Source organism: Rhipicephalus microplus, chromosome X, assembly GCF_043290135.1.
Source record: "Rhipicephalus microplus isolate Deutch F79 chromosome X, USDA_Rmic, whole genome shotgun sequence".
NCBI classification, from domain to species: Eukaryota; Metazoa; Arthropoda; class Arachnida; order Ixodida; family Ixodidae; genus Rhipicephalus; species Rhipicephalus microplus.
Window position 1 is genome coordinate 298,961,072 of NC_134710.1, and position 15,693 is coordinate 298,976,764.

Below are 15,693 nucleotides of genomic sequence, written 5' to 3' on the forward strand. Positions count from 1 at the left end.
GATGCGTGCAAAGGAGGTGGTGAGACATACCCTACTTAACGACTGTACTTAAAAATCACTTGCGTAGAACTGGTAATTTTCCAATTAGCTAGTAACATGTTCACTAAAATTGTAACTTTGAAAAAGTGTTCTTGTTTCACTACTCTGGCAAAAAGAAAAAAAGGAAAATTCTCAAATTTCCATGATTAAGCCACGAGTCATGCTGTTGCTCGTCAAATAGCGTGCTTTCATCTACAGCTTCTTTTTATCACGACGACACAAGGAAGGCCTGTATCATGAACTCACCAATGTTGTTGAGGTCATGTCCGGCTTCTTTGCCGTATTTGCGCAGGTAGATATCCGTGAGCGAACCGACGATTACGAAAGATATGCACGAGGCCATGAAGTACCTGCGCATACGCACAAAGCAAAGGAAAGGTCAAGACGATGGATGGCTACCCTTCGCATCGCACTTTTCGCCGTGGCGCGAAGGTTTTCTTCTTTCTTTGCACTCACTGCACAGGCAATAGCAAAATAAATGCTCCAAGACTTACATGAGGGCTTTCTCCGTGGTGTTGAGGGGTGTCTTTTCCTTAATCACGCATCCTTTAACGGTGGCGTCAAAGCCGTGTTGGCTAACCACTGCAGTGTAGGCGGGAAAAGAGTGGCATTCATTATTAGCGCATGAACAGGAAACTGTGCTTCCTTGTGTGCAAACGCAAAGGCCATGCCTGGAAGCATAGCGCCGTTACCTACAAAACATCTCACGCAAATGCGGCGCACAGGCGGTTTCCTGAAGTAGTTTCACCCGTCAGCTAAACGTGAAGGCATTTGACGTGATGCACGACTAAAAAAAATCCATTACCTACCATGTTCGAGAGATTGCGAGAAAAGAAAGCGGAAAAATGAACTGAAATACAACCGTGCGCTCTGCGTTTGTATAACTGACATCGCGTAATTTTTTCTTACGTGCCATCGCGAACAGGAGATTCCGCGACTGCATTGTCATGAGCTGTAAAAAATTGCTCGTATTTTTGCATTCACAGCGTAGAATGTATATCACTGTCAGACACAGAAAGGATTATCAAGTCTCTGGGGATGCAGTGAATTATTCAATATCTGTGGTATTTTCTTCGTGACAAGTATTCAACTATTTGACTACGTGCATTTGTTGGCTGATTCTAGTTACTATACAATGAAATGTTTCATTATTGTGGAGCATACTTTTGTGGATGTCGATAGAACTCTGCTCAACGCAAAAAAAACACACCTAGCATAATGATTTAGTGTTTACAATTCAGTGTTTCTTGATAAGTCCACAGATGTTAAGCGGTATTTCCAAAGCAGCTGTTATATTTCCTTACACTGATTTAGCATGTTGTTTTCATCAGACTCCGAGCCTTGGCACCTTTTGAACGCGTGAGACATTACGGCTGAACCTACGCTGATTTCTTCCGGGTCAGTGCTCCCAGAGACGCGGCAAGATTGGCGACAGCACGAAATTCATTCCTCGAATTATCTAGGGGCATCGGCAACACTCGTAAAACCCTTTGGACGCGCCTGAGAGATTGACAAATTAGGAAGAGCTGTTGGCCATCGAGGAGGCTTGCTTTGTGCGCCAAGGTGCTCGGGATAATGGGCCAAGCGTCTCAGATCCGTGTTACTGTGCATTTCCCACACTCTCCGTGGTGCATTCATGCCACCGTTTCCACAAACCGTGATCTGCCTGGTGCCGCACACTCATCACTGCAACGGACTGCAGAGTTGATGTACACGTAGGACCCAACGTCTACGCGCTGTGCGGTCTTGTGCACGTTGTGCAGTGTTTTTTCTCTCGCCATGGGACGAACTGAGCATGCATCTTCCCTCTTTTCTGGTTGGGACCGGTGCTTCACCTTAGGGGTGGAGGTGAATATGCAATTTTCATTTCACTGTCCTGGCTTACATTGTTTTTCCCTGCAGGGAATCCTGGCAAGATCAGGGCATAAAACACGAGCAACCAGACGCTCCCGACAAGCTCCCAAAAGCTCCCATCAAGCTTCCATCGAGAGCTCTCATGATGTTACCACCATAATGTTGCAAGGCTACCATTGAAATGTAAGTAATGTAATTAAAAGTTACTGTTAACAGCTCCCGGCTTTTCTCATCGACATCTCCCAGAGACATTGGCTGGCTCAGGTCCTCTGGGCAGACCCCAGACTACATCGATGTACAGATACAGGTGACGAGAAAGACAGGAAGCGCCATTGCTGTACTTTTAATGACACCCCAAAGCAATTTCGTCTTGTCTCAGCCTTCTTCACATGTTTTTAAGCCAATGCTTGCGTCACAATAATTCTTGCACGGCTCAGTGGCAAGAATCATTTGCTTCAACTATAGTGCTCTTGAATCGATTATATTCTCATGAGGATCACGAATACACGGAAGACAGGAGCGAGTGTATTTTACAATATTTGTTAGTAGCTGTGTCACCGAAAGGTAGCCAGCATCTCATGTGGGGAGTCAGCTTTTTTCATTCATTCATCTGCAATGGTGGGCTGATGCCCACTGCGTCGTAACAACATCAAACAATCCTGTCCCTCGTTATGTCTCGTCAGTATACGTCTACCATTGAGCACACGCAGACAAGGAGCCTTCGACGTTTTTTACAAACACTCTGCGTAAAACCTGAAATTCGTGGTCGCAGTTTCGAACCTGTGTAGTTTTATAGCATCATGAACAATGTTGTTGATATTCAGTAGTCACTGACCTGCAATGTTACATCTTGTTTTTATTCACCTACCATTTGTCTTCCCAAGAAACATAGACCAAAAAGAAAAAAAAACATTGTCTCGTCAATGACTGCATAAGAACAAAAGTTAGTGGCCTGAGTAAGACGACTCAAGAATGAGAATGCTGGCCCATATCCGATGCGCCCGTCTACAAAGCTAAGTTTGTCTCAACTAGTTACATTATAGAAAACGCGGAACTTGTGTTTTGCACCGAATAGTGTGCTGGATAGAGCTTAAGGTATCCACCATTTCTTTCAATGCTAAATTCCAGAGCCAGATTCAGCTTATCGAGCAGCTCACCACGGGCAAATATCCGCAGTATAGCCTGCGTGGCTGTCTATGAATTTCGCTTATGCTTATGCATGTCGTATGCCAAGCACTAGTCAACTGAATTGCCACGTGAAAGTAGAACCTTCTGAAACAGTTCTCATGACTGTCGTTTCAGAAGACTGGCAAAAATTAAAGAGTTTGCCAAATAAAAAGCCAGTGCTAGACACTAAAGCGTAGTTGTATTAACGTAACAAATTGCACGTGGAAATCATATTCTCGTATATAACATTAGCGCCTCAGGCACAAGTGCTTTTCTCTTCGTCATCATTCATGCTGTAAGAATTTATAGTCCAACAGGCATGGTTTTTACAGTAGGCTTACTTTACTGCCTTATTAAGCGAACAGGCAATGCAGTACTCTCTAGAAATTTTCATTTTTAAGTTCTTACTCGAGGGTATTAACGGCGCCCCATTTAGGTTACCACCCCACACACAAAAAAAAACAGCTTGCAGACAAAATTTTCAACATACATTGCTCGGTTGCTAGTAGCCACAATGCAAGAAAATTGGTACATTTACTTACGCGATTTGATCAAGAACTGGAACTCGCGGGCCGAACAGGCTGATGGAAAACAAACTCCTAGGCGAAGGCCGTGCGCCATGTCGTTGTACATGAACCTGAAGAAATCGAGCTTTGCCTGTAAATAAAATAGAAATAAAATAAAAATCTGCTTGATCACATAAAAAATAACCCGCAAATTATAGTGAACTATCGCCTTTTTTCCTGAATTGTGAAAGGTGAAATGAAGCGTTGATTCAAGTCACGTGTGTCCCATTGAGTCCAAAATGGTACTTTTAAGAATCGTAGAGGTCTACACTGCATCAAAAGAAAATATATACGTTCAATTAGTATAGCAAAACACGGAGCGCGCTGTGCGGTTGTATATCCGGATCAGAGAAAGACTCGAGAAACGTCAGAACTGTGCGTACACTCGGCTTGTTGATCGAAATGTGAGTGTTACGTCGATGCGCACTACTTGTGTTGACTAGTGTTGCATGGTTATCAAACATCCTCAGTGAACCGCCTAATTGAGAACGTTCCTATGAGAATTACTTGTTGCAGGAGTATGAATGTGCTTCATTACATGCGAACGTTGCACTTATATGCACCTTTCGGTAATTTCGAAACATGTGCTAGCATTTTTCGCTGGCTCTACCGGAAACGACAGGTAATATTTAGGGACATTTGGTGCCAGCCATTCCAAAGCACGGGGAAGCGTTGTAAGACTTCCTTTAGTAGCATCAATCTAAAAATTTTCTCCCGTGTAAGTGTAAAGATTTTGACTTGCTCTGACGGGCACTTGACAGAAATCTTTGAAGAGTTATTCCGTTGAGGTCCCTTTGAGATGTATGTCGCGAAACATTTCAGCCGATTGAACACGTCCTTCAATAATGCCTGCATTATATGGTAAGCAGTTATTTTAGAACATTCTTTACTTTGAAGAAATTCTGAATTAACTGTGGCACACGCACAACTAGTATAAGGAGGCCGGAAAGGAAACAATGGTGAGAGAAGGCATAAACGGTGTCGTGATTGTCGCCTCTCGTCATCTCATGTTATTTTCTTCAAGTTCAATCTGGTGAACCACCAGGCTAAGTGAACTCGCTGCTGGGTTTTGGCTGGTAATTTCAAAAAGACATTCACAACACAAGTAAAAAAACATGACTGATCTCTCTTTCTAGAAATCGGTTACACACCAAAATAAAATGTGTTTTGGCAAAGGCAGTTGAGCGTTTGTTGTGCCTTGTTTCTTCACAAAGGTGAGAAAATGAATGTGACAGCCAGAAATTGCAATATCACGCTAATAATGGCTAGCAGCTCAAAACTTTTAGCACGCACCTCAAGTAGGAAGCACGCATGAAATGAGTATACACAGGCCAAGCGCAAAGAACTGTCACACTTTTTACGTGTTTGTCTGTGAGCAGTGCGCTGTTTTCGCAAACGTGGCCGCGGCAGCGAGCGAAGTGACCTTCATGCTTTCTTTAACCGCTCTTGCTTTTTTTTTCAACCTTCTATTTACCAACCCCAGTGCAGGGTAGCATAGCAGATACCAGCATCTGGTTAACCTTCCTGCCTTCCTTTTTTCTCGTTTAAAATAAAATAAACAAGCGGTAGACGCACAAGACCTACGAAGCGCCGCTATGAGGAGCTAAGAGAGCCAGCAGGAATGACTACAACCTGTCGAGGCGCGCGCGCATCACAACCCGCGGGGCAACGACCTTCAGAGCGCGCCCAACGTGCGCCCTTCAAGCCATCTCGCTACTGATGGCAAAAACTTGCTAAAGTTGCTGAGCTATGAAGACCAGCCATGGTATAGCGTACATATAAATAGCTCGTCATTAGCAAGCCGGAAAACGTACGGTTATGCGGCTTAGTTGTTTGGCGCCGTGCGCTGCGGAGCGAGAGGTTGTAGGTTCGATGCCAAAAGGTAGAAAATTTTCCTTTGCAACTTGTCTGGCAATAATCTCTGCTGTCATATCCGTGACATAAATGCGCCAGCGGAGCCGTGGTGGACACCGACATAAAAAAAAACATGGTAAATGCAAGGGCGCTGTTCTCCTTGATTCGCCTGTCTTTTCGGCACTCTTCGTGAAGCCAGCAGTGTTCACTTGCACAATTTGTGACGCCGACAGACTGTTGACTTGCCGCCACGAGGAAACAAGCTCTTGATAGGCCTATGTAGGAGGGATATAAGTCGTGTATTGTCTTCTTATATAAAAGCTTGAGTGCAACTAAACGACGCAAGACATGTCTTAATATAAAACACTCATGGTAGTTTACATATTTCATTATGTCCATTTTGGAAGCCAGGGTGTGAGAGGCTGGGGCTTTTACACTTTTCGGTGTACACTATCAGTGAGGCGCAGAACGTGAAAGCTAAAGGTAGATCTGGTTAATCGATCCCGTCTTCCTATTTGTTTTGCGAGACGCAGTTACAATTCTAGATTGCTGTACCTGAACTTGGTGAGCGACTGCGTGAGTAAACCAGACTAGAAATTATGGGCTGTAAAGTCGAGGACTACAATGACCATCGCCCACAAGGTGGTCTCACTCCAGCAAAAGTTTTCAGCATTATACAATGAATACTTTGACACACCTAGCTCATCAAATTAACAGAAGAGGAGATGCCGCTAATGAATTCAAATGTTGCCGCTTCACCGTCATTGACATCAGGCACACACACACACAAAAAAACGGTTGCGAAATTCGAAGACATCTTGTGAGAGCTAACCAACGCCGGAAAAAACACGCACAACCGGCAGTAGCAAGTGCTTACGTCACAGGCAACCATCCAAATTTAATGCTCCCGGGGTGCTATGCAGGATCGCCCTAGCTTCTCTGACAGACGAGTTTGCTCCGAGCTCACTTTTCGGCCATGGCCTGAAGACAGTGCGGAGTGAATGGTACCAGCTTTGATAAAAATGACTACAAGAACGCGCATGGCGTCGTAAATTCATCTGAGACATTTGCGGCAGTTGGTTATCAAAGAAAAACCATGTGCGAACCTGTCAGCGTCGCCACTCAGTCAACATTTTAACAGTGCAGCGACGTTAGTGTGTTGTCACGCTATGTTTTTGCCAACTCAACACGCGCCTCCCACAGGCTCGTTCGTGGGCGTTTGTCCTCTTTCGGATAGGTTCTTCCGTTCTACCAGCAGCATGGAAATTTCAACTCTCGAAGGCAGCAAAGATGAACACGCAGCTCTCTTGTGCTGTTTGTTTCGCTCTTTTAATTAATACAGATCAATATAAGGACAGGTGGTCACCAGGGGCGCTCGCATCATGCCGGCAACGCGACGGTGATTGGCAACGCCGTGAGCGCGGTGAAATTGAATGCGAAACATCGTAGCCGTACGGTGATATCAATTTTACTTCTGCGTGCGTGTCTGCATAGATAACGCGATAAAGCTGATAGATAAATCATGCCGCTTGAGGTGAGTACTGCTCCCAGGCAAGAGCAAACGTGGTGGGCGCACCTGATCTTCACCACCGGCGTCTGTCAACCAAACTCATTGACCTGTGAACTCGGGCACAAAGTCGTTGATTCTGAGAAGGCCCGAATGAAACTCGGGACTGTGATGATGCCTGTGTGACTGTCAAGCGTTTGATGCGGTGAACACTAAGTGGCTGCTTCCGTGTATATAAAATAATTTGATGAGCTAACACTGCTTGCGCAAGGCTGTAGCCATGGAGCAGCTTGTGGTAACCTAGCTTCTTGCAGCTTTTTAAGTAGGTCGTCTACTCATGTGCGTGATCGGCTTCGAAGTGAAGACCGCATCAGCTCTGCCTTAAGCTTGATTGAACTAACTGACTGAGGCTTAATTACCATTTCACTGAGATGTCTTCGTTGATAAGGTTTCAAATAAACGGCAGTTATCTTGGGCGCCATTAGCAATGCCATGATTAGTATGAAGCTAATAAATGTCATTCTGATTAGTAGGATACTAATTGTCGTAATATTAGTAAAAGCTAATTAGCGTGCTCATGATTTACGTCGTGTTAATTACCAGTTTAGCTAGCTCATCAACTAGAACGCTTCAGTTAGCCCGGTTGTAGCTTTACCTTGCTTTGGCGAAACGATCTTTTAAAGATGAGGCGTAAATATCTCGGCCATACCTTGATTTGGCGTAATTAGTTTGGCCATAGCATGTCTTGGCCTAACTAGCAAAGTATACCGTCCAGCTCCACCGCGGTGGTCTAGTGGCTAAAGTACTCTGCTGCTGACCTGCAGGTCGCGGGATCCAATCCTGGCAGCGGCAGCTGCATTTCCGATGGAGGCGGAAATGTTGTAGGCCCACATGCTCAGATTTGGGTGCACGTTAAAGAACCTCTTGTGGTCAAAATTTCAGGAGCCTTCCGCTACGGCGTCTCTCATAATCATGGTAGTTTTGGGACGTTGAACTCTTCATTGCCCACAGATCGAACGATTAGATTAGATATAGAGTGGTAATGAACTAAAATCGAAGTTGGCCTGGCTGTAAACATATGAAGCGTAAAGAACAGAGTATTGCATAAAGCTCTGCCGTTGTAGATGTTGTGAAATGGCTGAACTTAAAAGAATTTTCGCTCAGTATGCAGGTACAATGAAAGCCGACGTCGAGCTTTGATTCAGACATGATCTGTCTGTGTACACATGAATATAAACTGCATATTTGGTATAAAGATATGTTAAAGTTAATTGCTGTATTGCGATTGTAGGCGTATCATTATTACAAGTTAATCCCGAAATCGAAGTTGCAATATCTGGGATTGAGAGTCACCATGGTGGATGGGATGCACGTGGAGGCCAGTATTCCTGTTGACTCGTTCATAAGGGGGTGTCACCAGAGCCCGGGAATATCCAGAGTTTCGCGAAACTCGGCCGATCTTGCATAGCGCCCCTGCTGAAGTATTCTGTGGGTTGTTTTCCGGGTGTTCTAACTTGAATTACAGTGACCTGAAAGAGCCAACTAAATTTAGTTGGAGTGCTCACTTTTTTAAATGCAAAGCATTTCTTAGCGAACTTCGGCGTCTTTGAGCGTATCTATCTATCTATCTATCTATCTATCTATCTATCTATCTATCTATCTATCTATCTATCTATCTATCTATCTATCTATCTATCTATCTATCTATCTATCTATCTATCTATCTATCTATCTATCTATCTATCTATCTATCTATCTATCTATCTATCTATCTATCTATCTATCTATCTATTCAATTCAATTCAATTTAATTAAATTCAATTTTATTTCATCCCAAGGATGAGGGCAGGCTCGGGAGAAAAGTGACGTTTTGTCACTTGAGGAGAACCTGAGCCTCCCTAATACATGGCAAGCAACGTGGACATGGGTGGAGAAACATAGGCCATGAACATATAGGCAATGAAAATTGGCCATGAGATGTTTTGGCGCAGTACAACTCGGAAGATGCACATACAGTAATGCTATCCATCTATCTATCTATCTATCTATGTATCTATCTATCTATCTATCTATCTATCTATCTATCTATCTATCTATCTATCTATCTATCTATCTATCTATCTATCTATGTGCCTATGACATTTAGCTCTCCTGGCCGTTTCGATTAAGGCATCCATAGCGAAATTGGAATGACATAACATGACTGTATGGCGAGAATAAGGGACTAGTCATAACATGAAAATTGTGACATGTATCTTATGAATGTCAGGTGTTATGTTTCATGGTCTTGCTGCTCTTGCGGTAGTTTCGTTCACATGACATATTGCAAAAATTCATGCTATGGCATGAGTGCAAGGCGAAGAAAAGGGACAGATCCTAACGGGACAATCCTGACATGCATGTCATCTAAGTCATAACTAAACGCCATGCTCATGGTGTGCTCGCGATTGTATCGCTAGCTTCACATATACCAAGTTTGGCATTACGTGAAGTGAATGGATGAGGAAGCTATATGACTGGTGCAAACATGATAATAATAAAATGCGTGTCATGTAAAACGTGACTACTTAACTTTATGACTCATAGCGCGTTCGTAGCTGTTTCGCTAACTCCACATATACTAATTTTGGTATCACATAGCGTGAACGGGCGACTAAGGTAAACGACAAGTCCAAATATGGTAATCATAATATGTGTGTCATGTAGAACATGACTACTTGCTACGATCATAGTGTGCTTGAGGTAGTTACGTTAGCTCCACATATACCAAATTTCGTATTACGGGACATGAATGGAAGACGAAGGTAATTAACACGTACAAACATGATAATCATGATATACGTGTAATGTGAACTGGACTTGTTCGTACGCAGAATATTGGTTCGTGAAGTAGGTGGCAGCCTCGGGAACTTTACTTAAAACACACATGTGCACACACACACACACACACACACACACACGTTCTCTCTCTATTTCTGTCTCTCTCATTCTCTCCCTCTCTTACACACAACACAAGTTCCAGTTAGGTATATTTGTTAGAAACATTGCGCAGCAATCGCGAAGCGCAAAGGAGGGGTTACAACCCTGGAACTTTAACTAGCAGCAGCGTGAAATGACGAAGAGGCGAGCAGTGCGCTCTTTGTTGCCCACGACGTCCAGTATAACGCGACTGTATTTCCCTCGCTTTTTCGGAGTTTCATCATCCCCTGGAATTCGTCGTTGTAGACAGAGTGCTATTCGACCTCTTTCATCAGCGTCTTGCTGTAATGTCTTACGTGCCACTTGCTGTACAGCACTGCGCAGGCTCTGATTTGTTTCTCACGTTGACTATATCAATGAGTGCAATTTGAGTCGGTGAAAGGACGTGTTAACGGAAGACGCATCTTGCAACCAACGAAACGCGTCGGGAATGTGGCAGGTTTGGCATTCGCTTATCGCAAAGCCGTGATTTCCTGACGTCCCCCATGCTCCAACTCTGCTTTACGTGCTGTCCTATAGAGAGGGCTTTTATGCGATAATTACGAAATCTTCCAATGAAATCTCCATAGAAAGTGCTGTTATTTCATACTTGCATTGTGTCGATGGTACAATACGTCTATATGATTTAAATATGATTACCATTTGCGAGCGATTTCATCTTTCAATACTACGCAAAAGAAAGCGAGGGACTGTTTAGCCCGTTGTGTAAGACATTGGATTCATGAGCATATAGGATGATAGGTTCAAAACTGCCCACTGGAGCGTTTTAGGGGCGAAACTCCTTAAAGCCGCACCCGTTCGTCCCTCGTCGTAGTCGTAGTGCGTAACCAGTCTCACGCTTTGGCCTGCAAGGTGGTGCCGGTGGGAGATTTCTGCTGTGCGTTGTTGAACAATAAAAAATTCTCAGTGAGCGTGGTAACTAAAAGCCGAATTATCCTGTCTCTCATTCCCAATTAGCAGCCATTGTCATGTACATTGAGAACTATCTGACAAGAAAGGGTTGCTAGGTTATACTCGCTGGGCGTAACCTCCTTGGTTTTAGAAAGGTTAGGGAGCATTGGGCCGTAGTGCATGATTGCAATGAGCTAGTATATACCATGAACTCGAGGTGGTTAAAGGTGGGAAGTAGACAATAAGCGCAAGCAGTAAGAAAGTGTGCGTGTGCCAACCCTCGTTTAGTCCTCGTAATGTCCGCTTGATGGCGGTGCTTCTATATGCGGAATATATGATGAAAAGATGCGATATGGTGGTTCTTGGAGTGTTGACTAGGTGGACGAACGGACACACAAACAGATGCATGGACGGACGCACGGATGGCTGCACGGACGGATGGACGCATGGACGGACGCAGGGGCAGATGCATGGACGAACGCAGGTAGGGATGCACGGATGGACGTGCGGACGCACGAACAGACGCACGAACGGATGGGCGGATGGGCGGATGGATGCACGGATGGTCACGCAGACGGACGCATGGATGGATGGAAGCAAGAACGAATGGACGGACGGATGCTTCGCCCCACTCTCCCTCATTCACCCCGTGGATATGCTGTCATTCTTTTTCTTTTTACAGCAGAGCTGTTGTGGCTGTCGTTTGACCATTTTGGCGATGTAGAAAATCAGCAATCACCACCGTGCCTGGGCCTGCTCTCTTCGTTATCTTCCTTTTCTGCTTCGCTCCTCGAACATGTGCGCTTGGCGTGCGTTCTCTCACTGTGCCGATTCATCTGGCATCGGATGCAATTACTCAGATTGCTCAGAGAATTAGTCCAGGGAGAGAGAGAGAGAAACACAGAAACAAACAAAGAGAAGTCACAAATAAAAAGCAGAATCCAGACAGATATAAAGGGAGAAACAGAGAGAAACAAAAAGAAAGAATTGGAGAGAGAAAGAAAGAAGAAATGAAAATAGAGAGACAGAGAAAGAGAAAGGAAAAAAAAGAAAAATTAAGATAGGGAGAAAGAAAGGAAGAGATAAACCTTTTAAATGTGTATGGATTCAAGCTTGTTGGCACGGCTTTATCTATGCTAAACAGCGTGAAAAAGAAGAAGACCGAAAGAAACAAAGAAAAAAGATTGCTAAACTACAGACAAATCCGTTTATTTGTGCGAGCACAAATCAATACGCTTCCATACTAGTCAGGAAGGGGAGGAGGATTGAAAAGCCACATGCGCCCAACCCTATAAATCACATCTATTTAATGGTGAACATCGCTAATATTCTTGCCTGTCAAGGCTATCGAGTGTACACTGACACTTGCTGACCCCACATATGCACTTCGTAGGCCTCCTAGATTTCTCGAGCTCCAGATATCTACGAGGCCTGGGAAGTGCATTCAGCATGTGTCAGTAGACCCTGAACAGCATTAACAGACAAGGAGATTAGCGATTTATATAGGCTGGGACGAATGCGCCTTTTTTGATCGCTCACTCTTCCTGACTAATGTAGAAGCGTATTGATTCGTGCTTGAAAAAAATTGGCGCTCTATCTGCATGTTTCACTGCAAATGTCGTCGAAAGACGATAATCTTGCGTCTGCAGAGAGTGAACAAAATCTTTATTTGATGTTCTGCGCGAGAAAATGGGTGAATGGTACTGTGGAGGCGCTGCGTTAGACTGCCTTGATGCGTGCAGTGGAGGCGAACGAGCGCATTTAGGCATGTGAGACATGAGCACTATCTGGCAGTTGTCTTGGAAAACGAAAGATGGCCTCTAATATAGCAAGCACGTGGCATGCGCGCCCGTCTCGGAGGCGATAAAGTGTAGAACGCAAAGCGGCGGGTAGGTACCACCACCATGTCGTCTTAGCAAAGCGTGGGAAACACTTGTCTTTTCATTATTAGCGCAGCGCGAGAAACGCTATGGTCCTCAGAATTACTTATGTATGCGTTCTTTAATATAAAAAGACACACCATAAAATATTGACGTGTTGTTGTCGTGCCTCAGATATGCGCAATAATTGCTTTTTTATTTATAATTGTACAAGTATGAACGTTGAAACTTTGGCAATATTGGTGGGCGCTTCTGATGGGGTTGGATTTTGGGCACTTCGGGTATCGTTCAGGCAGACAAACAGGCAAACAGGCAGATAGACAAACAGTCCAAAATTTTTGCGTTAAAGTACCCAAAGAAAGACTGTCGTCTTTAATAAACGCTGTGTCACCGTGTGTCGACACGACGGGTACCTGTCACTGTGATATGTGTCGGGGTAGAAAAAAGAAAAGCTTGGCAGGAATTGGGTACGTTTGTACAACCTCTGAAGTTTGGGATGTAGGGGGGCGCATAAATGCGGCGTCCAAGGTAAAAGTGTTTTGTGTGATCGTTGATTGTACGGACGAGATGGGTTGCACTGTTTCGGCGCGGTTGGTGAGAGCATGCGCTGCGTCGTGGGCGATTTCTCTGAGGTAGGACTGGGCGCCCGGCACCCGGCGGAGTTAAGTGGGGAATAATAATAATAATAATAATAATAATAATAATAATAATAATAATAATAATAATAATAATAATAATAATAATAATAATAATAATAATAATAATAATAATAATAATAATAATAATAATAATAATAATAATAATAATAATAGTTATTATTATTATTATTATTATTATTATTATTATTATTATTATTATTATTATTATTATTATTATTATTATTATTATTATTATTATTATTATTATTATTATTATTATTATTATTATTATTATTATTTAACGTACCAAAATTACCATATGATTATGAGATGCCGTAGTGAAAGGCTCCGGAAGGGTTTCTTCAACGTACACCCAAATCTGAGCACATGGTCCTACAAAATTTTTGCCTCCATCGAAAATGCAGCCACCGCAGCAAGAATGAGATCCCGCGACCTGCGGGTCAGCAGCTGACTACCTTAGCCACTAGAGCACCACGGCGGGGCAAGATCGGGAAACTAGATGACTGTGTAGTGCTTGAGGGTACTTCGATCCACGCTGCGGGGAATTCGTAATGCCTGGTCGAAGACGACACCACGTTCCAAGGCTTTTAGAGCCGGTTCGGAGTCGCAGTAGATGACTTCCCGTTTGCTGTAAAGCACAACTATGGCTATGGCTACTTGCTCCGCCACTTTGGGTTCTCAGGATGGTGGCGGAGTAGAGGATATGTTGCGCGGATCCTCTAACCACGGCGAAGGCGTCCATGAACGAAACGTCATGCGCATTCCGGTCAGCAAAAAGATCTTTGAATTTATTAAGCTACTCCGTGCTGCGATTGCCAAAGGATACCTAATCGAACCTTATCGGTACCTAGCGCGCACTCAAGATTTACAATACGATCACTTCAACAATTCAGGCATGGGGGTACGAATGCGCGTGTGCCTTGTCAACCCAACAACCGAATGCCGGCTGGCTATGCTGTGATCCAGCCTCAAGTGACTCAGGACAAGATGCCCGGTTTTTTGCATTAATTTATTTATTGCTATACAATTTACATCATATAAGAACAAATTTCATCATTGGGTCATCGTATGAAAATGCCTACACATTTGAAAATTGTTCCGTTTAATAGGAGTGTGTTGACCATGTGTCCATCAGTGGATACAGATGGAGTCGAATTTGTTGTCCGATAATATTTCTAGAAAATCGACTCGCTACAGTGTAATGCTTTTGCGATGTAGCCATTAACGTAATAAAGTAGCATGTTTTTTTTTTTCGAAGAATTTAAGCAAGAGTCATATGGAATGGTGCAAAAGAAGCAAATAAAGCAAAGTTACCATTTGTGTTGAATTAAAGAAAACATTTTCTTCGTAATCACTGAACAAAGTACTTAATACTAGGAGTCAATGTCAAGGGGGTCTTCGATAACGTAAGCCATAACACGATCCTCACCAACATCGAAGGCACCGGCTGCGGCGTTAGGACCTACACGTATGTCAGAAGCTTTCTGACGGGCCGTACAGCAATGGTAGGCATCTGTAACATCCGCAGTAAAAGCTTCCAACTACCTAAAAGAGGCACACTGCAGGGTTAGGCCATGTCATCGCTATTGTTCAACGTTCTCAATAAAATACCAGATGTGTGGCACGTGATGTACGCTGACGACATCACACTCTGGACCAAGGCTTTGAACATCGGGCGACAAGAGAGCTGTTTACAAAATGCCGCAAACACCATCGAAAGGGATCTCCGACACTGTGGCCTCAGCTGTACCCCCGAGAAGTCTGGATACCTTGTACTCAAAGCAAGGACGAGAGGCAAGCCTCCCACATACGAAGAGCCCAACCCATGCGTCACCCTCAACGGGACAATTATTCGATAGTTGATACTTTATGGGTGGTCGGACTTCACACACACAAAGGTAGATCGGGAGCGGCCACCATACCGAGACTCCAAGGAACTCTCCCTCAGCTGAGCACCTCGTCGAGAGGATCGCAAACAAACGCAATGGGCTTAAAGAACACGATACCCTACGAATAATGCAAGCTCTGCTCACCAGCCGCATCACGAGCCGCATCATCTCAATTTGAAAACCGTGGAAATAGAAAAACTTAATATTATGCTAAGAAAGGCAACCAAAGCCGCCTTGGGACTACCACCCATAGCTTCTACTTCACGAGTTCAAAGATGGGTGTCCACAACACGTGGCAAGAGCTCGCCGATGCTCAGAAGAACAGCCATCTGGGACGACTCAAGCTCCCTCCTACTGGGAGGTTGGTACTCTGGTATCTCAACTACGGCAATTTTTGCGGTCAACTAC

General features: G+C 44.0%; 1 protein-coding gene across 1 annotated transcript in view; it reads right to left on the reverse strand.

The window, feature by feature from the left end:
- LOC119161392 (nose resistant to fluoxetine protein 6) overlaps positions 1-15,693 on the reverse strand; it is a 121,475-nt gene that overhangs the window by 31,574 nt on the left and 74,208 nt on the right. Inside the window, exons 3-5 of the mRNA XM_075876626.1 lie at positions 3,603-3,717; positions 534-621; positions 286-389 (exon numbers count right to left, since the gene is read on the reverse strand). Of these exons, the coding sequence (XP_075732741.1) occupies positions 286-389; positions 534-621; positions 3,603-3,717 (307 nt within the window). The remainder of the gene's footprint in view (positions 1-285; positions 390-533; positions 622-3,602; positions 3,718-15,693) is intronic.